A 26,858-nucleotide genomic window follows, 5' to 3' on the forward strand; every position below is an offset into this window, starting at 1 on the left:
GGATCCTTACATGATCTGGATTAGGGCGGATCATAGCCGGATCAGATCCGACCCGACCCATTGATTTACACTCCTACGTAGGCGTTCTAATGGTCGCTAAAGTGGTCAAGGAAAACTGCCTCTAAAAGGGACATACGGTGGTGGTTATTTGTCTATAACGGGACTCAGCAAATAACCGCCACCATAGGTATTTTTTTTTTTATTTTAATGGAAATTCAACGACGGAAAATAATGAATGGAGTGAGAAAGTTTAATTTAACCAATAAATCATAGACTTAAACGTAAAATTATTTTTTTTTTCTTAAAAAAAATGCACCACAAATCTGAGTTAGCCACGAGAACCACTTGCAAACAACAACATAAAATAGTAAGAGAAAACACTAAAAGAAAAACATGGTAGCAAAAAAATGGGACCTTCAGTGGTGGTTGCATCGTTGAGGTTGGGTGCTGACAGTGCTAGGGAGAGATTTCTTTCGCCAATGATAGTGGGATCTTTGTGGTTGAGGCGTTGCCGGTCCTAGGGTCGGTGGTGGGTGGGCTAAAAGCTAGACACATAGAAAGAGAGGGAGGAAAAGAAGAAAGAGAAAAAAAAAAAATACCTTGCGAAAAATAGTGTAAATTGAGAAATAAAGAAAAAAGAACTAGGATAGTATCCTCAAATATTTGGATGCCTATAAATAAAAGGAGAGACATATTATAACTATATACCAAAAAGTTAGAGAATATACCAAAACTAATATGATTATTACACTAATTATTATATGGCTTAAAAATCTCCCCACACTATGTTATACTTAAATACTCTTCCAAAATCATTTTATGTATGCAACCGTTGCTTCTGCCGGCGTTCATGGGCGGCTCTTCATCACTTCCGGAATCCTTTCCCCTTATGCCCATCTCACCTTCTTCCCGAAAATCACTTCTACTTTACCTTCCATGAATCAACCCTTGTAAAACTTGATGACACAAGTTAATGTATGGAAAACCTAGTGAATCAACAATGTTGTAATTACTAATGGACTTTAGGAGTACATTGATGGCTAGTCTAGACCATCTTTCCTTAGTATTTTGAGTATATTTCTGTAAATTGGTACTACTTATGAAAGTGAATGGATTGAGACTAACAGAATTATCATTTTAATAACTTCATATATTTTCATACTAAAAAGATTAAATTTATATTGATTATAAACTCAAAATATTAAGTACGTATAACACTAATATCCTTAGTACATCAATAGTCTTGTCATGGTAGCACACTTATGATTTAAGTTAAGGGTAATGAGAGCTCTCCTATACATGCCTTGCCACTTTAATTTTAAAGTAATGACATATATTTATGAATACCTATCTACTTTAACATCTCATAATACAAGTTTAATGAGATATGAAATTATGAAGTAAAATATACCTAGCACTATTATGAAGTGTTATATAGCTCCGAGGTATAATTTAATATTAAATTTTACTTATTTTATTTTAATAATAATTATAGAAAAAAATATTAACTGTTTATAGGAGGACACCTATGCTAGGCGCGATGGTGCCTTAAAGCATTTTTCTTTTTTTGGAAAAAAATGGTACTTTGTATTAGCATTAGTATTTTTTGTAGCTAATAAATGAACAAATGCAAAGTGATAAATAAATGCCCAAATCAACATCATATGACTCATTATCTCATAATGTTTATGCATTAAATACTTTAACATTTGAAAGATAGCTACAAATATTATAGGTGTGTATTACCTATGCATGCCTTTGATGTTACTATCAAAGCAATTATTATTATTAGCATAAACTTCTGTTTAGGACCACTTCAGAAAAAATCAAATTCAACCAAAATAATAACTACAATACAATCTTATTATATGATCAAGCTTTTAATGATGTTATTATATATAATTTAATCTTCTCATTGTTTTGATAAATTTACATGTATAAAGCCCAACAAGAAAATAAACATTAAAGATTAAAAATTAAAAATTCCTCTTTTTCTATCTATGAAACAAAGGTAATATTTACTTGTATGCACTTTGTTGTGATCAAACCAATTCATCTTCAATGGAAAATCTAACCTCTTGTCCCGATTCATCGCTTCTGCTGGTCTTCGATTTCAAAAGGGTGATAGTGAAAAGAATGTCTCAAAGTACCAACGAAAACTAAACCGAAAGAATGATGAGTAGTTACCTCACTTAGCAGATTGGGAAAAGCCTTCCATTTTTCATTCACAGTTGCAATGTGTGTATAATTTGTTGAAGTAGTGCCCTGTTCTTACTCTGTTTGGTCAGCAGAAAATCCGGAAGGAAAGTAATGAAAGCAGCACGAAGCAGTCGAAAATTACAAGCAAAAGAATATTCTCCTTCCTTAAAACTTTCTGAGTACCAAACAGAGTCTATAGTTGTCATGGCAGACTTCATTGTTTTCGCTTATGTAATATGTACTAGTTCTCTCTTAAAACAATGAGAAACTTTTTCGGTGTCTAGAGTGACCCGAAGTATGAGCCTTTTCAACTGATGATGCTCTTGGAGTGAGCTCACATCCAGCAGATGGTCTAGGAGTTGGCTCGGTAATCTCAAGTGTCTCTTGTTGAGCATCAGATGACCGTGGAAGAAGCTTACACCCGAATTTTCTACCTATTAAGCGGGGAGAACCGAGGGAGCTATGAGATTTACTCACTTTTTTCATCTCCTGTTTGATTTTACTAAATTCTTCTTCGAGTTCACCAACTCTAGACCTCATCCTTTCCATATCCACTTTCAGAACTTGGTTTTCTCGCACAACAGTCACCCAACCGTCTCTTTGCACAATCTGTCCAGCTGTTTCGACTGTGGGAGCTGCAGGGGCGCTTTCATTGTCCAAGACATGGAGGCAACCAGCTAGAGCGGTCCTCAAATGCATCTGCTCAAAGAATAAGACTTGAAGAACAATTCTAAGTGGTAATCTTTCGTTTTGGGATGCATGAGCACATGCGTCGATAGAAAGTCTCTGGAAGTCAATGATGTTGCAAAGTTCTTCTTTCTCTTTGTCCGGGAGCCAAGGGTGCGCCTGCAACATTGTCATTAGCAATTATCAGCTTTTATTTCAGATTCTAGCACTAGCACTAGCAGCATATTACAATGTTTCATACCTTCAAGTATATATCCAGTGCTCGGTAAAGCCCATCGTGCAATGATCTTGCAGACCCTGGTATAGCCTCAGCTAAAGAACGAATCTTTGTGGGCTTTAAATTCACATCAGAAGCAACCTCTGCAATGTAGCTATCGATCAACTTAGCAACTTTTCTTACCGGTTCAGCTGATGGCGATGCTTCCATGTCCTGTGATGTTGGAGAAAATGACTCAATAGTTGTTTCTGTTGACATAAAGTGATGGACAATCTTTTGAACACAATCAGTATTATACAATGTGTCAGCATCCGAATATGTAGGAATTAGAAGACCGTCTAAGGTTGCTAGTTCAAGTTGCATCCCTATTCTCTTTTCTAAAGAATCCAAACACGGTTGATTGACTCCAAGTATCAAAGCCACACGAAGAAGTCCAAGTAAAAACCGACAAAAAGATTTCCCCTTTTTCTGGGGAAGTAGCCTTTCAATGTTTTCCAATACAACCTTTTGATCGTGGGGAACGGGTTTCAAACTAATGCTCGTAACCATTCTAGCTATGCTACTTTGTCCACTGTGCCATCGGCCTAAACCAGGCAAGTACTTTCTTGCATAGTACATTACAGCGCCTACAAGGTTTTCAGCTCGTATACCCTTCACTTCCATTGTCTTGATAAGTCTCTCAAACAAAACAATCCCGAGATAAGAGATGTCTTCAAACCACCAATCTGATTCAGAGCTTCGAATTCTTGCACCGGTATTTATTCCATTCCACAAAATGCTTCCACCGGGGCTTTGTAGACTACCATACATCATCATTGGCCAACCGAACAAACTAGGATCGGTACAAACCATCACAGACAAAGCATTCAAACATCTGTTTACTATCCCGAGCTTCTCAGCTCTACTTATAACGGGCTCAGAGCTTTGGAGAGCCAAGATACAATCTTTCCAATTGTGAAGTATATTTTTATAAAAGAAATTCTCGGCCTTAGACAGTAAGTTTCCTTCTCCATACGCCTCTGTCATTTCGAGGTAGTCTGCAGCACAATAAACCATAACTGTGTTTCTTGGAGTCAACTCAATCCTCACACCATAGCAAAATTTAACAGCAATCAAGAAATTATCAGGGCCACCAGGGAATTCTTCCAGATTTGTATCGAGAATCTTCGTACGAGTACTTTGAGATTCTTCATAAATTTGTGCCATCTTCCCACATTTTGCTATGAGAGGAAACTGGAGAGTTTATAGATTGTAATAACTAATAAGTCTTACTTCTCATTCAACAAAGCAACACTTTCTTTTAATATAATGATTAATGTCTTTAAGAGAAATGAAAACACCCAAAAATGATTTCAAAAGCTTAAACAAAATCAATAAATAAGTTCTGAAACCTTTGGAAAAAAGATACATAAAAATGAGAACTTTATTACCATAAACAAACATGTATCACTCATTAAATTAACACAATTACATGGCAATTCCTTTTAAATCTGACTAAATATGCTGTAAAGATATATAATTTACTAACCAAAATGGAAATTACATACCTTGTGAAGATGAAAATTCACTCCATCCACAGACACAACAATATCACTTGGCAATCCAGCCTTGTAAAACCTGTCAACACCAATGAAATTGTTGAAAATAACAAATCTTTAATTATCCCCAAAACTTTTAAGATAGTACCACAATTGGGTCAGCCTAATTAAAGAGAACAAGGTCAATTCAAGTCTTCAAATGAGTTTATATAAACAAAAATTAGACTAAAAGGAAAGTAATAACAAGAACCCAGTAGAGTTTACCCAAATTCAAAGGTCTCTAAACTCTAAAAGCTACAAATTAGAACCAAAAAAAGCATATAAAAAAGAACAGAGAGGGAGATGAAGTACCAGTCATTGCCTTGTCTGTAAAACCCAGAATCCTTCCCATGTGGAGGAGGAGCCATAGCTGAGCAGAGAAGCAAAGATCACTCTTTTTCTCAACTTTTTTTCAAAAAGAAGATCATCTAGCTCTAGGTGGAAATTGGGCAACCAAAAAAATATTCTGTTTTAATTTTAGAGAAAGAAAAAGGTTAGAGAGAGAGAGGTAGTAGTAGTAGGTAGGTAGGTATCCTAGTCCACAGAGTCAAATAAGGGTCATGGTGTGGGGAAAGTAAGGAAGGAAGGAAGCTTATATATATAAAGAGTGGACCTTTACAGCTAGTAAAGACTATACTACCTCTAAAAATGTCTCCTTTGCCGATTTCCACTTCTCCATCTCACAAATTTCTTTAAAAATTATAATTAAAATTAAATTTTGAATAAAGGGTACACAGATCACGACGCCACAACTGCCGGACCCGCAAAAAAAAGAGTTTGTTTGTTTGTAAAGCAAGCTATAACATATATGGAAAGAAAAAGAAAAAAGAAAAGAGAGTGAAATAAAGAGGAGAAGAAGAATCAGAAGAAGAAGAAAAGGGGTGAGGTGGGGGCTTTGGCCGGCGGATCGAGGAGTGAGTGTGGAGAGCAGACAATAGTAATGATAGGTGGTTTGGTTAAGAGAAACCGTAATTGTGTCGTTTTTCTGTCTCTTTCTTTTCTCTGAGGCTTTTTGTCGAACACATCGCCTGCAATCATAATTAAACACTTTCTCTAACACATAAACAGAGAGTAGTTCTCTCTTATTATTTATTAATTAATAGTGATTTATTCTATAAATAATTAAGTTTAACTCTTATGAATAAATAATTAAATTTATTTAATTGTTAAATGTTAAGTAAATTATCATTTGACTGTCTCTCATTGATCCAGATTATAAATTTTTTTTATCGTCAAAAATTAAACTTAAAAATTTATTTACAGCTGAGAGTTAAACTTAAATATTTATACTACAATCGCATACGATTACGATTATTTATAGTATACTTATTTAGAGTCATAAGTAATTCTTTATAAAATTTATAATAATTAATTAATTGTGCTGAAAATTAATTTTATAATTTTGTTGTGTTTATGATAAGAAAGAATAATTTGCGGTATAAATATCTAAACTAAATTATATTTTCGAAATTTATACTAGTAGTTGATCGTTAAGTGTTAAATTAATAGTTACGTGACAGTTCATGATTAATAAAAAAATGACACTTGAATGAAATGACGGAAGTTTTAGAAATATAATTTAAATATTATTACTATAAAAAATTAATTAATAAGAAAATGACAATTAGATAGTGATTTGACTATCTACAAAAATTTTAAAACTATAATTTAAATAGTATTATTATAAAAATTAAAATTAAATATTTATCTACAATCAAAAATTATTTACACTACAAATTACTTTAAAACAATGTTTGAACTTACTTTTTAAAGTATTCAAAATTTTCAAAGAAAAAAAAAACTAAAAATTTCTTTAAATAACTAAATAATTGTAAAGTAATTGGGAAATTAGACATTTGTAGTTTTTTTTTTTGGGGGGGGCCCATTTTCTCCACCTCTTGTGGCTGCAAATCCTCTTCAGCTGGTCCCACATTTTCACTGTATGTTTTTATATTAAAATTAAACAATAATAATAAATAATTTTTTTATTACTTGTGAATTATTTGCTTCAAACACAATACACAAGCATATAGCATGCCAAATTATATTATTAAAAACAATAGTTACATCATTAGATTTAGAGTGTTTTTTTTATTATTATTTATTTTGAGGGTGTATAGGCTAATGTTAAAAAAAATCTTAAAATAAAAAAATCAAAGAGGTTTTTTGAACTGAAAGATTTTAGCAACAGTTCTGGTCTAATTACCTAAAGACGATTCTGAATATATTATAAGATGAAGCTTGCTCATAATCTTTAATAATGGTTTTGACAAATTTAATTGTGATTTTTTTTTGACACATTATGTGATGCACCTTAATAATTAATCTCATTGTAAATATTAATATGATTATTATGAAAGTCATTTATGAAAGTATTATGTATTTTCTCCATTGTCTCTTAACGTTAATATCATTATTATTAGTAGTATTACTATAGTATTATTATTAAATTTGACCTTGTATTTTATTAAAAACTATAGTTCATCTTCTTTTAAGTTATAAATATTTTTTTCATTATTTAATTTATTAAATCTAAGAAAATTTAATGGAAGAAAAACAAAAAAAAATAAAAAAAATTATTTTATCCAAGTAACTAGAGAGCATATAAACTTTGCCAAAATTGTCTAATGTTTTAGGCCACAAAACAAAATTTCAATAATACTCAATCTTATATCTTCTTACAAATTTTATAAATATTTACAAAATAATATTAAATCTTATATGTGAAAACATATGACAAATTACATAAATTTGAGTGATTTATTTCATATTATATTAAAATAGCCTCATACTCAATTTTCTTCCTTCTCAAAAGAATTATAATAAACAAACTAAATATGATCATATATAGTATTAGCTAGTATCCAAGTGCTAATTATATAAAACATAACAGCATAATTATGTTTATGCTTTTCATGACAATGCAAAATATAGATATCTTTTTTTAGGGTGAAAATAATTATCATGTACGATTTTTATTTATTTTTATTATTTATGATCATCACGTGTTTTCTGCAAACAAGAGAAAAAAAAAATGTGTTGTTAATTTATAGAAGAACACACACACAAAAAAAGTTCATCTCTATGATCATTATTATACTAATAATAATTAATAATATTGAACCATAATATATAAATATATTTTGGTCAAAAGAAATAGAATGACATAATTATGAGCTACAATACGCATGTAGAATAATTGTTTCGAATTTTGGGTGCAAAGATCTATAGCTTGTTAATTTGTTCAAGTTTATTAACCCTAAAATGTATATTAATAGGAGATTTTTTGTTACTTTAATTATTAATTATAATAATGATTATAATTTACGTACTAAACAAGTGAATTCAAATATTATTAATTTACTATCGCTCCACCATATCATTATTATTATCACGTGCCCAATTCATCATAATATATACTAAAAGACATCATGTATATATCAACATTAATTATTCATCATAATTATTATTCCAAAAAAAATTTGAACCACAAATATATTTGCATGTGTTAAATGATATGAAAACACAAGCAATACCACAAAATCCAATAGATATTAGTTGTTCATTAACTTAATTTAAAAAGGTACTAATTAAGTGAGTGGATACAATCTTGCTTTTTTTATTCATGAAATAAAATCATTTAAAACTAAATGTATGGTGACTATTTTGTTGCCTATGGAGGCAATCTATTTTATACAATGTTAGAGAGTCACATTGATAATGGACTACTTAATAGATTCATAGATAGATTACTATTCTTCTTATTGACAGTTGATTTTGAGATGAAATCTCATACATACTTTGTCATATACTAACATTCATTGTACTTTTAAAAACCTCATTTCCACCACACTTTAAAAAGCATGATTATTGTAATGAATGCTTCAGTGCACACATATGCGGTGGGAGAAGAAGAAAATAAGAGGGAGAAAGCTAGGGCAAGGATGATAGGACGAGAACGAGAAAGGAAGAGTGATAGTGAGGGTGCAGTTTCGAACACTTCAAGGTCAATTTTAGTACTGATTTTAACCTTATACAACTCACACACAAATCAACCTTCAAGGTCAATTTTGACCTTTACTTTTATCAAATTCAATGCACAGTATTTTGCCACATTTTCTTTTCTTGAATGTTTTTAATTTTACTTTACAAATCATGTATCTAATATCAATTTTAATTGCAAAGATCAGTAATACTTCAAAGTCTCCACAAACCGTATACAAAACGAGTTAAGAATAAAGACAAATTAAGATCAACACATGTACAAGACCAAAAAAGCAAACCAAAAGAGATGAGAAGAAGAAGAAATCAAACACAGGTAGTTTACGAGGTTCACCCCAGATTCGTTACTTCCTTGGTGAGCTGTCTCAAAGAAGCTCGAGCCAAATCCACTATGAATAATCATTAAATTATACCAGTTTGAGTCGATTTCAAGTCACGGATCGATTGGTAATCGCTTCAAGAAAAACTAGGTAAGGTTCTTGATTTTCTTTCTTTTACATTACGAACTCTCTCATTATCTCTAGGTTCTCGATCCTCTTGAATCACGAGTGCTAGGGACCCCTTTTATAGAGGCTCGGGTGAGATCTCTAACTCCTTGAGTTAGTTTTAATTATGTTGTTTGTTGTAGCTCATATTTAGTTGAAAATTTATTGTTGTTCTATTAAGAAATTAATTAGTTAAAGACTGATTTAAGTTGTAGTGGTTTGGCTTATAATATTAAAAACTGCGATAGTCAGTAGTCCTGTGATCCGTAAAGAAAAATATCGAGTAAGTTATGCAATCCTACACCGTCTGGGGAATGTCAAGTGGAATAATTTTGAAACTATGTAGGTATGTGACTACAAAGTTGAAGAGGGCTTAAGTGGATTGATTGATACTACTTATATCAACAAGGTGCATCTTATTTTTTAGTAGCCCATCACGAAAAAACGGTGACCTAGGAAGTTTTGTCAAGAAGCATGCGAGTGGAGACAAAACATGCTGGAAACACTCGTGTTAGTTTTTACTGTCAGTCGTCATTCTAGGAAGCAGCCAAAATGGCATACTTGTGTATAAAAGTCATGATTCTGTGGGTGCAAAGGCCCAATAGAAGCTTCCAGAGAGGACACTACAAATGGTATCAAAACTGTGACCCAGCCGGAAGTGTGGTCGACGAGGACGTTGGATCTCGTAAGGGGGTGATTGTGTCAATCAGTAATCCCGTGATCCGTAATCCATTAAGGGAAAATACTAGGTAAGTTGTGCAATCTCACATCACCTAGAGAAGGTCAAGTGGGATGATTATGAGACTGTGTAGGTATAAGACTACACAATTGAAAATAGCTTAAATAAATTGATTGGTACCACCTATGTCAACAAGGTGCACTTTGTTTTTTGGTAGCCCATCATGAAAGAACTCCATAATTAAGCGCATTTGATTTGAGATAATTTCAAGATGGTTGACTGACCTCTTGAGAAATTTTTTCAAGAAACGTGTGAGTGAGAACAAAGCACGCTGAAAATATTCGAGTTGGTTTGTAGATACAATCGTCATTCCAAGAAATAGTCAGAGTGACGTAACTATTTATAAAAGCCATGATTCCGTAAATATAAAGGCCCAATAAAAACTTAAAAACGGTGATGCTATAGAAACTTATTTTTGTTGCAACATTTTGGCATTTAGGGAATTTAAATCAACATTAAAATTTGGTTTAGTTTAAAGTTTAGGTTGAAATTTATATTTATTAATTATATTTTAAATCAGTTTTTTTTTATGTTTTTTTAAATTTTATTATGCATAGTGAAATTATATATTATTAATTTTTACATTATAATTAAAACAGAAGTTCCTTTTTCGTGTAGGTTGAGAATAAGATTAATCGAGACAATGAAGAATGAAAACAAGACTAGCTATGATATTCTTGTACATTACTTTTTGTTCCTGTTTTTCTTTTTCAACGATCAATTTTCAAAGGTGACATGATCAACTCAATTTTTCTAACCAAATATGGATTGGATTCGTGTATGAAAATATTAAATCGGTGGGCAAAAAAAGTAACAACCACTTCAATAGAAATTCTATGGGACAAAGACATAATTACACATTTAAATATAATGAAAACGACCTCAAAGTCCAAACCAATTCCAACAAGATGACTATATAAATCGAGAATTATACACCTGCATACTATTTAGTACGAGAAATGCCAGAACTGATAATAAAAAAATGATACATGATAATGATTTGACATTTTACAAGTATAAATTATATACTATTATCATCAAAAATTAAAAATTACCCTATAAAATATTACTAACCATTCATATACCCACCTATAGTGGTGGTACTAAGCAATGTTGATGCTTAATGGCAACATATTCCCCAATTATTACCGGATTATGTTATGCAAATAAATTAGAAAGAAAATCTAAATTTGCATAACTTTCTTGAATTTAAACTTTAAAAAGATTGATAACTAATAGTAAAAAGATTATTTAATTGCAACAACTAATTAAAATATAGTTGGGAGGTGAACATGGCACAGCATAAAGAAATAGAACATTTTCTTTGAATCACATTTTAAAGATTAAATCCATATCATCTTTACCAAACTTAATAAATAAACTTATGACCAGATCCCAAGTAAAAAGCTGTAATAAATTTATTCTAAGAATCTGATATGGGAAATATATAAATATATTAATAAATAATTATAATAATAATTTAATGGGCCCACAAGAGGTCAAACTAAATAAATAATACAACACAGCTTTTAACAGAAGAAAGAAAGGAATATGATATGACAATGCTTAAGGAAACAAGAAAAATTAAAGAGAGAGAAACGACAGCTTTTCCCCCTCAGTATAACAAGTTGGTTGTCCCCCTTGATTGTCGTTTAGCCCAAAATGAAAACTCTAGTAGAAAACATTTCACATATATATATGTAAGATATATGATATTTCAGATCTTTCTTCTCTTTCATTCTACTAGTGAATGTGACGATGATGATGATGATGGTGATACTATAACTAGGACTAACGACCCCATAGAGAAGTTATATATAAAAAAAAAAGAATAAAATTGTAGTGTATATTCGATTCGATGATTAAGATATATATATCTTCACATTCTTAAAAACAAAAGAATTTTAAGAAACACTGGATGACGATGGTGATGAAGATGATTATGATAAACGACAGCAAACCTCTAAGCAAGAAAGAAAGAATCCTTCTCTTGAGTGCCACCAGAGACCACCCAAGAAATTTAGCTGGTTGATTTAGCAATCGCCTTCTTGATTGCCTCAGCATATGTCCTATGTTGGTATGTAAGAGTCGATTCAAGCAAGTCCCAAAGGGAGGTCTTTGGGTTCCACCCTGTTTTCAAACACAAGTTTCATTAGAAATGGTTCTTTTCGATTCTAAATCACGATCTGCATAATGAGATTGGGATATGAAGTTGAATAAGGTTACCAAGTTGTGTATTGATGATGGTCATGTCCGGAATTCGCTTATCACTGTCGTCGTATCCCACTCCGTAAAATTCTTTGGAGGTGACATCAACGGTTGGAGAATCTATCGGTGGCTCACCGCTGACCTTTGAGTAAACCTGCACGTTTAAAGAAAAGACTTGTTGGTCTTAATTGACAAATAAATTTGTAGAACATAACAGAAAAGAACAAAGCAATGCAATGCTATTCCAATTAAGGCAATGATCTGACCTCAGTCATCATCTCGGCAAGCTGCCTGACGGTAACTTCGTTGTTAGGGTTGCCCACATTGAAAATGTGCCCATTGGCCCTAGCAGGATTTTCCTGAGATAAATTGGCACCATTGTTATAAACAAAAAGCATAAAACATTCAGATGTTAGATCTGAAAGTATTCACTAGAAAATAAACTCACGATCATCAAAAGAACTGCCTCAATAGCATCCTTTATGTAGATAAAAGTTCTCTGGGATTCACCACCATCCACAAGCTTGAGAGGCTCCCGACGTAGGAGATTCTGCAGCAAAAGTATTGGTTCTGTTTAATTACAAATAAACACAAAAAAAATGGATACATTGAATGACAAAGGAAATTTCCCACATACATTACTGAAGCAAGCAAGAACCCTTGGAACACCTTCACTTGGACCATCAATGCCGGGAATAAAGTCCATCCTGGGACCGATCCAGTTGAAAGGTCTCACAATGGTGAACTCAAGACCATTTTCCGCACCCTCAGCTGTAAACACCACAAAGAAAAAAGAAATCATAATCAAACACTAAATAATAAAACTAAGCTAGTATTACACAAGATGAATTGTTGACAAACCATAAATCAGCCTTTCAATAAGTTGCTTTGCACATGCATAAGACCATCTCTGCTTGTCAATAGCACCAAAGATGCAGGGAGATGTATCTTCCTTGAGAACATAATACTCAGGATCCTATAAAAACATATGCAGTTAAATTCCAAGATCAGTTTAAGACAAGAAAGATAGAAAAAGAACATTCTTAGCAAGCTAAACAATAAATCATCTCATTTACATCAAGCATTACTCGCGCTTAAGAAAATAGAAAAAAAAGTTCAATGCAGTGTGTACCTAATACTTTGTACTTTCTTTAAACATGTCACTTTGAGTATACAATACAAAAGCATACTACAAAAAGCTAAACAATAAAATAGTTCACTTCCCAATGAAAACACAAGTAGAGAACCTACTGAGTACTAATAACAAGAAAAAATGTGCACATACAAAAGATACACAAGCAATCTTCCTAGATGCTCAAAGATAAAACATAAAAGCAAGTGCCTATGCTTGTAGATCCAGCAAATGGAGGATTTTTTCCAAACTCTTATAGCATTGATCTCAAATTAATTTAATCAGGAACTCCATAATACGTAGCAATATAGCCTCAACCCAAGTGAAATTGAGTAAAAGCATCAGTATCAGCAATGCACCGACATTTAAAATCAAACTATTTCATCAATCATTGACCAAATATCAAACCTTTGACCACTACATTTCAATGCCACCGACATTCACAGCAGATCACCAAAAGCCTCAATTATACAATCAAAACGTTCAAATAGTAAAATAGACTAGTTAATCACAAATCGCAATACAATTGCCAAAAAAAATTCAGATCTGACTTCAATCTAAATTATGCATGAAGAATTAAAAAAAGCGGAAGACGAAAGCAATAGTATACCTGACGAAGAGGACTGTCTTTGGGAAGAAAGCTTCCAATCGTTTTCCCATACACTTCACAAGTAGAGAAGTGAATGAGCCTCTTATTGTTTTCGGAACAGTACTTCACCTAAATTCAAAAACGAAATCGCACACATATCCACTTCAATCAATCAAATTCACTCCAAAAACAAAAACTAAAAGGTTATCCATTTCCATATTCAACGTACCACAGGAAGAGCATCAATAAAATTGCTGTAAATAGTGTCGAGCGGGCGAGTGTTATAGTCCGCCGGAGTACAGATCGCAGCAAGATTTATCGTCTACACTCAAAAAAAAATCAAATTTCAAAAATCAAGAACCGCCATTAAAATGCTAAAAGAATCAATAAACAACGATGACAAACCAGATCTGCCATCTTAATGAGGCCTTCAAGACGAGAATCGTGCTTGATGTTAAGTCGGTGGAACTGGATACGATCAGCATATTCAGAAGTCTCAGGCTCAAGGAGATGCCTGATCTTGTCGTTGTAAACATCAAGAGCCAAGATCTTGTGAGGAGTTTCGTGAATGAGCTTCTCGCAGAGATGAGAACCAATGAAGCCACCAGCTCCGATCATGCATATTGTCAATGGCTTTATCGGATTCCCATCCAGATCTACTCTCGTTGCCGACGCCATTATCGTTTTCTTCTCTTTCTCTCTCTCTTTTGGTTTCTCTCTCTTTCTACTGAAATGGGTATGGGGAAGATGCTAACGTGCGCAGGGTGTGTGTGTTAGTGAGGAACGACAGTGAGAGATTTTTGGGTTTGGAAAGGGAAACGAAGGGTCGGTATTTATCTAAAGAAACTGAGAGAGTGGGCCCACACGAGTCTGTAAAAATGGTTTTAGCTACGCGCCCTTATCACATGCCACGTGGAATTATTTGCGGAAATTTTAATCAAAATTAATAATTTATTGTGATAAATGTGGATTTTTAAAAAAAACAAAAATTGGAAAGGGATAATTGTGGATTAATTTAGTAAGGATTTTCTTTTTCGGGATATTAAATAGAAACTAATTTTTATTTTATTTTTAAAGGAAATAGAAATTAATTTAATGTGATAATTGAGGATTAAAAATTTCTTAGAAAAAAAGGGATAATTATCCAAAAACACGATTTTTTTTTGTAAAATTTTAATATTTTAATATTTTATAAAAACAACAGACAACAAGATAACAACAATAACAAATAAAATACAATTAAAAAATTAACAATAAATTAACAAGAGTTTAAATATAAAAATACATTAAAAAAACTTTTTTTCATAGTAAATAAAATTATAAAAATTATAAAAATATTTAAAATTTTATACAATTATATTTTTATAATTTTTTTTGTTGTTTTTATGTATTTTTAAAATAATCTCAAAAAAGAAAAAACTAAATTTATCTAAATTTTCTTTTTAGTTTTTTTTTATATAATATAGTGAGTAAAAATATAATTCTTTTTATTGATCCATATAAATTATAACTAATGACACTAGCTCAGTAGTGAGGGAATGGTGGAAAAAAAAAAGAGCTCGGGTTCAAATCTAAGACCTTTGGTCAAAAGATAATACTTAGTCTTACAATGAAAAAAAAAGTTTCTTAATTAGTAATTAATTTTTGACAAAATAATAATAACAATAATATCCAAAATAATTGTGTGGCGATTTTGTTTTCTTTTTTTTATTCTCCTTTTTCTATTTCTTTTATTTTATTTATTTATTTTTAAAAATGGCCAATTTTTCTTTTGTTTGTGAATTAATACATTATCTAAGATTAATTAAAAAAATAATTATGATTTAAATTAAACATCACCTAATGTTTTGATGACATTGCAATGCTAAAATTTGAGGCTCATTATTATACCTAATCACATTATAAAAAGTAAACTCAACTACTCTTTATTATATTCAAACAAACAAAATATTAAAAAATTATATGTATATATATAATATAGTGTAATTATTAACTTTTCTATTAAAAAAAAATTTAAATTTGTCGTTTGGTAACACTTTTATTTTTTAATTTTTTAATCATAAAGTGGAAGTAAAATTTTTAAAAAACAAAAATGCGTTCTATAACTACTTTTATTTTTCAATTTTAAAAACAGAAAACAAAAGTGTGTTCTGTAAAGTTCATTTTTATTTTTATTTTTTGATTTTATTTAAGTCGGGTCTAGGTTCGGGGTCGGATTCGGGTTCAAGTCAAAAGCTGGGTTAGCGCCAGGGCCGTAGGGAAGGGATTTGGGTTCGGGTCTGGTCGTAATCTAAAAGATTGATTAAGAAAAAAAACTGTTTAAAAAAATATTGAAAGTGATTTTTTTTGTTTTTAAAATTTTGATTTCTAATTATAAAATTGAAAAGTAAAAACAGTTTTATAGAACATGTTTTTGAAAAATATTTTCACTTTTCTACTTTTAAAAACAAAAAACTGATAAAAAAAGTGTTACCAAACGCCACCTTAATTGATGCACATTCTATTCTATTAGGTGATTTTGATTTAATGAAGTTTTTGTAATTTTTATTTAAAAACATTTATATTTCTTCTTACAAGTGAATCAACTTTTTAAAATGACTTGTAGAAAGATATCATCATTAGTGAAATCTTAACCCTTTATTAAAAAAAAAATTAAAGAAAAATAAGTTAGTACCCTAATTGTGAGTAGATATTAAATAATAATAATTAATTATCATAAATATTTTTGATAGTAACACGTGATGATCTAATATAGAAGAGTACAAATACATTAAAAAAAAAAAAAGTGATTGAAGTTTGCAAATAATTTAGAGACATAGCAAAATGAATTTATAACTTCACAAATTTTAATAAAAAAACTCAAATATATATAATTATTATTATTTATTAAGTAGAAACTTGACTAAATGTTAAGAATTTTGCTCAAGAAGAGTCTTGTAAGTCATGTCTATATCATTTTCCCACTATAAGACTATTATTTTTTATTTTTATTTTTATGTTTTTGTAAAATTAATATGAGAATAGGATTATGACTAATAAATTTGGGTAGAGAGAAAATAATTAATTATTTGTCCTAGTGTGTCAAGTCAACACCTTCTTGTTTATATGAACAAGTTAAGTATCAAAGAAATTTTTTTTAAAATGCATTAGACAAAATCTTGTTTATTATAGATAGATGTAAACGGGGCGGGGCGAGGATTGCTCTCTTACCCTATATTCGTTTTTTAAATTCATTTTATATCTGTTCTAATACTTTGTTTAAATCAAAGTAGGGACGGAGTAGAAATTACCCGAGAATTCTCATCAAATACCCATTATTTATATTTTTTTTTTTAAAATGATATCTCAAATAGAATTAAAAAAAATATATCATAAAAACTCATTAAAAAATAAATATAAATGGAATATTGTGTATAATAAATAAAATTAGTAAATGCAAAATTGACAATTGAAAATAAATGTTAAGTATCATTTTTTTTAAAAGCAGATAAGTGTAATTATTAATATACATCACTACATGTATTTTTATTGAAATTGAAATGTCTTATTAATGTAATTAATAAAAAACCTAAAGCATAAAGTTATTTTAATTGTAATAGTTAGATTTTAAATTTAAATATATATATATCATATTAGGGTGGGTTCCAGGCGGATATCTATTCTCCCACCCCACCCCAAACATGACTCGGGTTCGGGTATGAACATTTAAACCCATACTAAAATTTGATTCCTGCCCCGTCCCATTAGAGTCGAGTACCCGAACCGCGGGTATAATTGTTATCTCTATTTATAGTCTGAAAAAAGGAGCTCAATTTTCAATTAAATACTTTTTATGTCGTTTTATTGTATTTTCATAGCAAAACGACGCCAATAATAGAGGTTGGATTGAAAGTTTTGTTTGGACACAAAGCAGAAAACACGTGAAAGTAAATATGTAATATTGTTTAAAACACGTGAAAATTTTGCATGCATGAGTTTTCACCAAACATAGTTTTTATTTTATTTTCTTATAATTCTACAAAAAATAATACTATTTTATAAAAATAAAAATAAAAACTATTTTTTCGCCTATAATCAATTTTATTAACGCCTGTAATTTTGTCCAATAATTCTATATTTCTTAACAACTACTCTAATTTCTTTTATTTGTATCATAATTAATTATTTTAATCATTTTTTCTCAATTTAATAAAAATGAAATGGTGTCATTTTCAATTAACTAACTAATCAAGGACCTTTTACAGTCACGAAACCTTATCTTATTCTATATATATTAGCTAAAAACAATATTCAATTATTGTTCACATGTGACCTGTGAATAATAAACAATTTTTTTTAAGGGGAATAAATGATTTTAATTTTTTTAAAATTATTTAATTTAGAAAAAATCAGATTTAGAATGTGCTCACTAATAATAGTATGATTAATTAGTCATCACTGTACACATGGTACACTCTATATTTTTATGGATTAAGAAGCTTCCTTTTTTATTTTATTTAAATAATATATTAATGTAAGTGAAAAGTCGAAAATGTCCCTCCCATTTGGGAATCGAAAGCGCGTCATGTAGCAATGGCAATGAGCTGTCTATGTTTGATACTCACGTGCTCATTTATTTTCTTTTAACTGAAAAAGAAAAACATAGTATCTCTATCCCCATCCGCACTATGTGCACGCGCCTTTACACGCTCGGGCAGACATTAATTTGTCTATTTCTTATTTTATTTATTATTATTATTTTTTTTTTTTAAAAAAAGGAAAGTAATACAGTCATGTTAGAATTATCACCGACATTCAAAGAAGGTAAGATTCACTCATTATTATTTGATTAATCTAAAAATATAAATATCTAGCAAATTGTTTTTTTTATTCTTTTTATAAGAAATATATAGCAAATTTAATGTTAGAATAATTAGGAAAAGAGTTCATTTTGTAACACATAATTTATTTTATGTAAAATATTTAGTGACAATTTCTTTTTATGTTAGAAAATTTGTTACAATTTATATTTTCCTAGTGATTTAAACATGATTAATATATTGGGTCATCAATTTGCATGAACCACCATTATTATTGTTGTTTCTTTTTTACATACTTTCAATTTGCAGTATAATATTTTATTTAATTGTATAAGCACTACTACTACTATTAAAAGATCTTTTTGTGTCATATATTTGTGATAAGGCAAAAAAATTATATTTAAAAAATGAGTAATAGTGACACAATAAACTTATTGACACTATTGGGCTGTGATTAATATTGGGCCTGGCGTTTGAGTCAGTTATGAACTTATGTAAATTTTGTCACAAATTTTAGGAATTATTTCAGAAATACCAAAAAAACCTAAAACTTTATGTTTTTACGGAATTTTGAGTTTTTTTTTTTTTTACATTTTTACGGACTTTTTTTTTCTTAAAGACTGTTGTTTACACATTGGTTTTAAAAACTGTTGTTTTAACTTTGTAAAAATATAGTATAACGTTGGGACAACATGAAACAATAGTAAAATAACACAAAAATCATAAAAATATAAGTGAAAAGAAAGTTTGTAAATATGTAAAATAATTCTATTTTTAGGTGTATTGTGTAATTTTTTTCAAATTTTATTATTTGTGCAAATGGCCCACTGCCACAAATGATATAATGTTTTTAAATCTTTTTCTAAAAAAGAAAAAAGGGCAAACCGATCTGCGATAATTTTAGCAAAGAAAATGACAATAACAGATAGAGAGTGGTTTGATAAGTTGTAAAGGGTATACTTGTATAGCAAAATTCAGGCCTTTCTTTTTAAATGTGTTATAATTAGGATGTAAAATTTAATATGACTAAAAGTCATAGGGAAACTTACAAAAATAATAGAATTTGAGTTAATTTTTACAAAAATACTGTCACACGAAATTTTTTTAAAAAATACTGTATTTTATAAAACATTAGTAGAACACAAAACAGAACAACTAAAAAAAATAGTAGAACAACTAAAAAATACTAGTATAACAATAGTAAAAACTTAATACGATACACAGTATAAAACTTACATAAATTTTTTAAAAAAAACACAATATTTTTGAAAAAAATTCCGCTCCACAGTATAAAAGTAAAAAAATAAAAAATTTAAGTATGTTGTGTAACTATCCCAAGTCATAATAGTAATACATTCTCAAATATAGTACTACATTGTCAAATATTATTCAAAATATCAAACCAACCTTAGAGTTTTGTTATTTTGTCTAAAGTTATTTTAACATATGCAAAGTTTGGGCCACCCAAGGCCCAAGTTGTAGACCCATGATCTGCCGGAGAATAAATAACAAAGTCATTGAGGAAATTACACTCTATACCCTTTTTATATTGTCCTCTTTTATTTTTATCTTCTTTTTTAAAATCTATCATTTTTACCTTTTTTTTTAAATATTGTACCAATTTTGCCCCTGTCACTTCAAGATACTCTCCATGTGATTCTCTTATGTAAGGGTATTTTGGGTATAATACATATAAAAAGAGGTATGTTTCAAATAAATATAAAATTAGAGATAAATTTGATTAATTGATAAATAAAAAAGACATTTTTCAACTTACCCCAAAGTCATTCCCTTGAATGAGTGGACATGGGCCTAGTGTTTCGTGTGAAGAAGAGTGAGACTTAATAAATAACAAAGTCATAACTATATTTTTAATAGCTATTATTATTCATTCACATTCTTAACATTTTTTTTACTAAAATATCCTATTGTATGTTACTATTTGACAATTAATTTTTTTTTTATCAATCAGTGAAATTCATTACTTCAAAAATATCAATTTACATCCTACAAACATCTTCATTTGAAGATCTGATTTCATCTATCTGTACAATGAATAGCAAACTCAACAAATCTTTTTACAAAGGCTTTTAAATTTACAAAACTACTTTCTTGAACCTGCTAATCTTGGCACGTTCAATTTCAATGACAAACAAATTATATATTACTTAAATCATTTAACCTAAATTTTATATTATATAAAATAATATAGCAGATATATATATGTGTGTTAATTTATTTCTTCTACAATGTAATTTCTATTATACATATATATTATTTTTTTTTACTGCTGTTTTCCTATATATGGGGTTGAAAAAAATAAAGTTTGCTATAAAAATAAATAAATAAATAAAGTTTCTGAAAAATAAAAGTAAAATAAAATACATGCATGCATGCATGCATAATCGTGCCCTACGTGGTGTGGGGTAATATATTGAAGCCTCTGCATTAATTAATAATTAATTGATAGAGTAAATGAATAATGAATATAATAATAATAATAATTGAAGAAAGAAATAAAAGTGTGTAAATATATATAACTTAGTACTGATTTTATTACTGAATAGTCTGAACTCTGAATCCCCATTAATTGTTGGACTTGGATATGTAGGCCTCCATAGTTGAAAAAAAAAAGTAGTGATGCAAATATGACGACTTTTGCATATATATACAAACAACATTTAATCTTTCATATAATATGTATATTTATATTTATCACCCCATCACCTTAAACATTGTGCCACTTTATATAAATATTATTATATAAAAAAATATATGTATCTATATATCATATATATATTCATATATATGGTTGCATATGTGTTGTTGTGGGAGTAACCTTATTTGATATGTTTTATTGATTTTTTTTTATTAAAACGTCTAGGATATATTTAAATTTAATTTTTACTACAAAAAATTATCAATTACTTGTAAAATAATACTTTCATCATATTTATATTTGGTTTTATATTAACACCACTATATGTGGCAATAGTCCTATAAGAAATGTGGTTTTATTAACACCATTATAAAGTATTATTATATTGCTATTAATTAATAGTAATTAAGTTTTAAATCTAATGTTAATACTATCTTAAAATGGTCTTAGACTACTCTACAATATATATAGCTAATAGCATTGCGATCTAATCCCTTCCATTAACACATTACATCATTAGTAATTAATTTTAATGCAACCCATTAGGAGGTTTCTTTATATCATTTATTTTGGACCTCAGCAAAGGAACTTCCGATAACAACCGCACCGGTCGGTAGGAATAATGCTTCTTGTTCGCTTGGTAAACTACTAAAAAGTCTTCTGCATGCATGTATGCCTAACGAAGTTACAAACATCAACGAAGTTTCGAAGGGACAGTCATCATTATAAAAGTTGACGTTGGTAACTTCGTTGGCCCGTGTATAAGAATCCATTCAGAATTGTAGATAGAAATATCTTCAATTCTTGGGAGATACATTTTCCTTTATGTATTGCAAGAGATCAAAGACGGAAAATGTATAGACGCCGAGTTTGTTTTGCCAACAAAACTTGATTAAAAAGATAACTTCTTATGTCAACAAAGACGCTCAAGTACACCACTGCATTTTTTTGATTAACACGAGACATCCTATATATGCATATCATAAATAAAAATTATAGGTAATTTGAAAAGATTAATGTTATTTTATTATATTAGGTATTAATAGTGTTTAACACCTTTTAAACGTATCACTTTGTAATTGGTTATCAACACTCTTTAAAAGTTATTAAATTGAATTATATGAGACTCAATAATTAATTAAACTAATATTAATATTAACACGTAAAAAAATGCTATAGCTAAACACTACTGGTACCTTTTTAGCATTTCTCTTTACTATATATGTTTTTTTTTTTTTTTGTAAAATAATTTCTGACTGAATCATTGCTTGAAATAAATATTACATAAAAAATTAATAACGTACATATAGCATTGAATATGAGTGCCAATTATTAAACATGACTTAGTACTTACATTACAAGTGGCTGGAGAAGTACAGAGTTGAAATCTCCTGTAATAAATACAAAATTCTATAACATCTACTAAATATAGATATATATTTCCAAGGCTGTATGGAGATAATTTTGGATTAAGATTAATAAGAGAATTATAGCAGCTATCAAAGTTTCAATCCTATAATAAATTAAGTTTTGATTTATATATATATATATATTGAGTAAATATTATGTTTAGTATTGGGGCTCTTGTTCGAGATGCTACAAATGTAATTGCTTTTATGTTCGAGATAATAATTGAGTACATCCAATCACATAAAATGGAAACTAAAGCTTTATTTCATATCTTGTATTTGACTGTTAAGTTGCAATTACCTATTGTAAATTAATGTGGAGAGAAAGCCTTTACATGGTTTCTAATAAGTACTTTGAACTATTGCTACTTATTTTTAAAATTTAATTAATAATTAATGTTTATATTGATTGATGTTTTCGACAATTATTAATTAGAGTTGTTTATAGTAATTTGTTGTTTATAATCAGGTAGCTAACAATTTGCAAATTCTGTCAATTATCCGACTCTAGAATTGGTTTAATATGGCTAATTACAATTTGCAAATCAGTGTAATTTTGAAATAATATATAATGGAAAAAAGGGAGGCACTCAATAATAAAATGAAACCACTATCATATTTTTGATAACAATTTTCTTTTTCATAAACTACTTTTGTAGTTTGGCTTTACACTTTCATAATTACATGGTCGGATATGGACATCAATTTGGATATTGAAATCTAAAAAAGTTTGATAACTATGTATTTAATTAAATTTTTAATAATTTTGCACAACATTATATTTGTGTTGATCATTTTTTTTTTAAATTTTAATAGGGTAGGATTACCTGTGAGTATCCTATACCTGTTAGGATAATACCTGTATCTTATCCGCAAAAAATAATAGAATAATAGGGTAGGGTATGGGTACAACTTTTTTGAGAGTAGGGTTGTAATAATATTCATACCCTACCTGTTGCTATCCTTAAGTGTTACTGTGAATCTTTTATTTTAATTTTTTAATTTTTGTATCTAAAAATACATGTTTGTATAATTTTTTTATAGCGATGTTTGTTATTATTATAATACCAAACTTTAAAATTTTTGTTATTCCAGTTTATATACGCATCACACGTATTTAAAAAACTTCAAACTCGTTTTTTAATTGTCTGAAAATTTTTAAAAATTTATAATGATAATATTATTTATAACTATTGTAAATTGAATGAGAAAATAAATATTTTGTAATAAAATGCTATAATAAGCACTATCATCGAGTGTTTGGAAATTTTTATTATAATACTTTATGAAATATTTTTCTATAACGCGTCAAAAAAAATATTTTTCTATAAAAAATAAAAGATATAGTTTTACAAAACTACTTTAAGAAAGTGATTTAATTTCACCATTTAATTACTCCTTTTATAGTTATATAAATGAAAAATAAGTATTTGTGTATTCCCAAAACGCAACCTTTGGATTCTCTTTCTTCACATTCCTCAATGGTATTATATTTTTTTTTTCAAATAGAATTCAATACAAGAAGAGCAATTACACAAGAATTGGCAACTCAAGCCGAATGTCATGACTCACACGAGAGAAAAGAATTCCTATCCACATAACACTAACTTTATTTACCATATTGGAGTGAATTAAATGTGAAAGTATTGAGCCATATATAAGAACATGAGCTACTCCACTCATTGCCAATTGGTTTTGAGATGGAACCCCATGATTCTCAACATGGCAGAGCCATATCCCTAGCGGGCTTTCGATCCACACCTATCAAAGAGTTAGCCAGCCGCAAGCGAGCAAAATGGTACTCCCAACCGCGAACAAGAATAAGCGAGCAAATGGAACTCCCAGCCGCAAAATAAAAAAATAAGCGAGCAAATGGCACTACTTATGATAAGGTGATTCAAGATTGGTGAGCAAAAATAGCCACCATCTTGAGGGGGGATATTGGAGAATATTGTCCCACATGGATTAAATATGAAAGTATTGAGTCATATATAAGAACATGGGTTACTCCACTCATTGCCAATTGGTTTTGAGATGGAAACCCATGATTCTCAACATACCAAAGGGTAATTGGCTAAACTATGAGTCACTTTAATGGCTTCTCTAAAAACAAATTTTAAACTAGAAACAAATTAATATTGCTCTAAATTTCTTATGTCTTGCACAAGGCCATTCACCTTCCAGCAATCTTCGAACTGCTCATTAACTAGATGAATTGCCTGTAGGCGATCCATTTGGACACTAACAGATCCAATCGACACCGAATTCCAACTTTTAAATCCTTCATGATGCTCTAAAGTTCAGCACCAAACGGTTCACAACTGTGATTCTTCACAGTAGTTGAAGCAAACATAACCCGTCCCTCACTGTTTCGTATCACTATCTTAGTCGAAGAGGTACTCGTCGTAGCTCATACACCCGCATCAACATTGACTGAAAAAGAATCCAGAGCAGGGGCCTGCCATCTCGCCTCCTCCCTTCTGCCTCTCTTAGCTGGCAGTTTATTGGCCTCTTAAAAATCATAAGAAACTTTCTACACTATTCAAGTACATCTCTCGCCTTTGTACTATGCTTGTTTAAAAAATTTTAAATTCATTTTTGCACTATTTAAAATTTTTTAAAAATTTATAATGATGATATTATAACTATAGTAAATACAGAATGAAAAAATAAATATTTTATAATAAAATGCTATAATTAGCACTCTCTCAATACACTACCCTCAAGTGGTGGCAAGGTTGGCAATTTTTATTATAATGCTTTACGAAATATTTTTTCAATAAAAAATAAAAGAGATAGTTTTACAAAACTACTTTAAGAAAGTGATTTAATTTCACCATTTAGTTACTCATTTTATAAATATATAAATAAAAAATAGGAATTTGTAGTATATTCCATTTTCCATATATTCTCAAAATTAACGCCACCTTTGGATTCTCTTTCTCCACATTCCTCAATGGTATCACAACATCAAATTACCTTTTTTTTTTTTTCCTTTCCAAACTTAATTATCCTTCTTCCTTATTAATTGCATACATTAAATACTATTCTTAATTAAATTTTGGATACTAAATTTGATTTATTTGATAACTCCAACCATCACTAAAAATCTTGTATATTAAATATTAATTATTTAGTTATGTCCAAATAATTAAAACTTCCCATATACATATCACTTTCCCATTTATATAGTAGAGTTAGTCAGCTCATATAAATATATGGTAAATATTATTATTCATCATGTATTTTGTAAAAGTTATTAAATAGATTATCTGTTTTGTTAAATAACAAAAACAGATTTTATATTTTCTAAAATTGTACAAATAGATTCCTAAACTAATTTTTTTTGTCAAAATAAACTTAATAATAATCTGATTTAAAGATATATATGACAAAACTGTTTACATATTCTGTATCATTTCGTGTTAGAAATTATCTTAGAGTTAATTATATTAAAAAAATAAAATTGTTGAAAATTGAGCCATGGTCCTATTTTTACCATTTTGGAAAATATAAGATCCAATTTATCATTTAACAAAACAGAAGGTTCAATTGGTAACTTTTGCAAAACACAAGATCCAAAATATTATTTACCCATATATATATTTTTTATTTTTATTAGAATAATTAGTATTTTTATCTTCTGAATTTTTATACTATTGTGTATTTTATAGTATAAGACTCTTTAATAATATCACTCGAATTACAACTTTAAAAGTAACGCGGTTCTTTTATCATATTCTATTTACTTTTATTGTAAAAAAAAAACTTACTGATTACATGGTAGTGAGTAAATAGATACAAATTAAATAACTAATTAAAAATATAAATATAAATTTTATATATATATAAAAAAAAGAAAAATATGTTTTGTATTATTCATGTACATTATAGTTATTTAAGATATTCTACAAAATTTTAAAAAATTCGGAATAATTTACAATATAGAAAACAATGTTCAAACAGTCTATTTTACACGTATAAAATAAAATAGTCACTTGTGCAACACACTGTTTAAACATAATTTTTAGCGTGTTAAACTTTTCCGAATTTCTTAAAATTTTACAGGATGTCTACATGAGAAAAAATTTGACTAAAAAGTTATTTCGGATGCTAAAACAGATAAGGGTGCATCAATATATCTATTTTAAGGAGG

The 26,858-nt window shown here is 29.2% G+C and overlaps 2 protein-coding genes across 3 annotated transcripts; both read right to left on the minus strand.

Annotated features, from left to right (window-relative positions):
* Positions 1 to 1,867: 1,867 nt before the first annotated feature.
* LOC115700832 (BTB/POZ domain-containing protein At3g44820) lies at positions 1,868 to 5,741 on the minus strand. Of its 2 annotated transcripts, XR_004008455.2 has the most exons (5): positions 4,993 to 5,741; positions 4,651 to 4,720; positions 3,128 to 4,336; positions 2,188 to 3,045; positions 1,868 to 2,105 (listed from the first exon to the last, which is right to left on the minus strand). XR_004008455.2 is itself a non-coding variant. In XM_030628497.2 (4 exons), exons 1-4 carry the CDS (start codon positions 5,046 to 5,048, stop codon positions 2,452 to 2,454), a joined length of 1,929 nt encoding a protein of 642 aa, XP_030484357.2. In that variant the 5' UTR covers positions 5,049 to 5,741; the 3' UTR covers positions 1,868 to 2,451. The 2 variants fall into 2 exon arrangements, 1 of the variants encoding a protein (XP_030484357.2); XM_030628497.2 differs by having other exon boundaries at positions 1,868 to 3,045.
* Positions 5,742 to 11,343: 5,602 nt separating this feature from the next.
* Positions 11,344 to 14,667, minus strand: LOC115698732 (UDP-D-apiose/UDP-D-xylose synthase 2). The gene is made up of 9 exons (XM_030625884.2): positions 14,241 to 14,667; positions 14,065 to 14,157; positions 13,857 to 13,964; positions 12,976 to 13,090; positions 12,752 to 12,885; positions 12,563 to 12,664; positions 12,381 to 12,473; positions 12,133 to 12,268; positions 11,344 to 12,036 (listed from the first exon to the last, which is right to left on the minus strand). The coding sequence occupies exons 1-9, from the start codon at positions 14,511 to 14,513 to the stop codon at positions 11,927 to 11,929; spliced, it is 1,164 nt and encodes a 387-aa protein (XP_030481744.2). The 5' UTR covers positions 14,514 to 14,667; the 3' UTR covers positions 11,344 to 11,926.
* Between the last annotated feature and the right edge of the window lie 12,191 nt (positions 14,668 to 26,858).

The sequence above is a fragment of the Cannabis sativa genome, chromosome 8 (assembly GCF_029168945.1).
Source record: "Cannabis sativa cultivar Pink pepper isolate KNU-18-1 chromosome 8, ASM2916894v1, whole genome shotgun sequence".
NCBI classification, from domain to species: Eukaryota; Viridiplantae; Streptophyta; class Magnoliopsida; order Rosales; family Cannabaceae; genus Cannabis; species Cannabis sativa.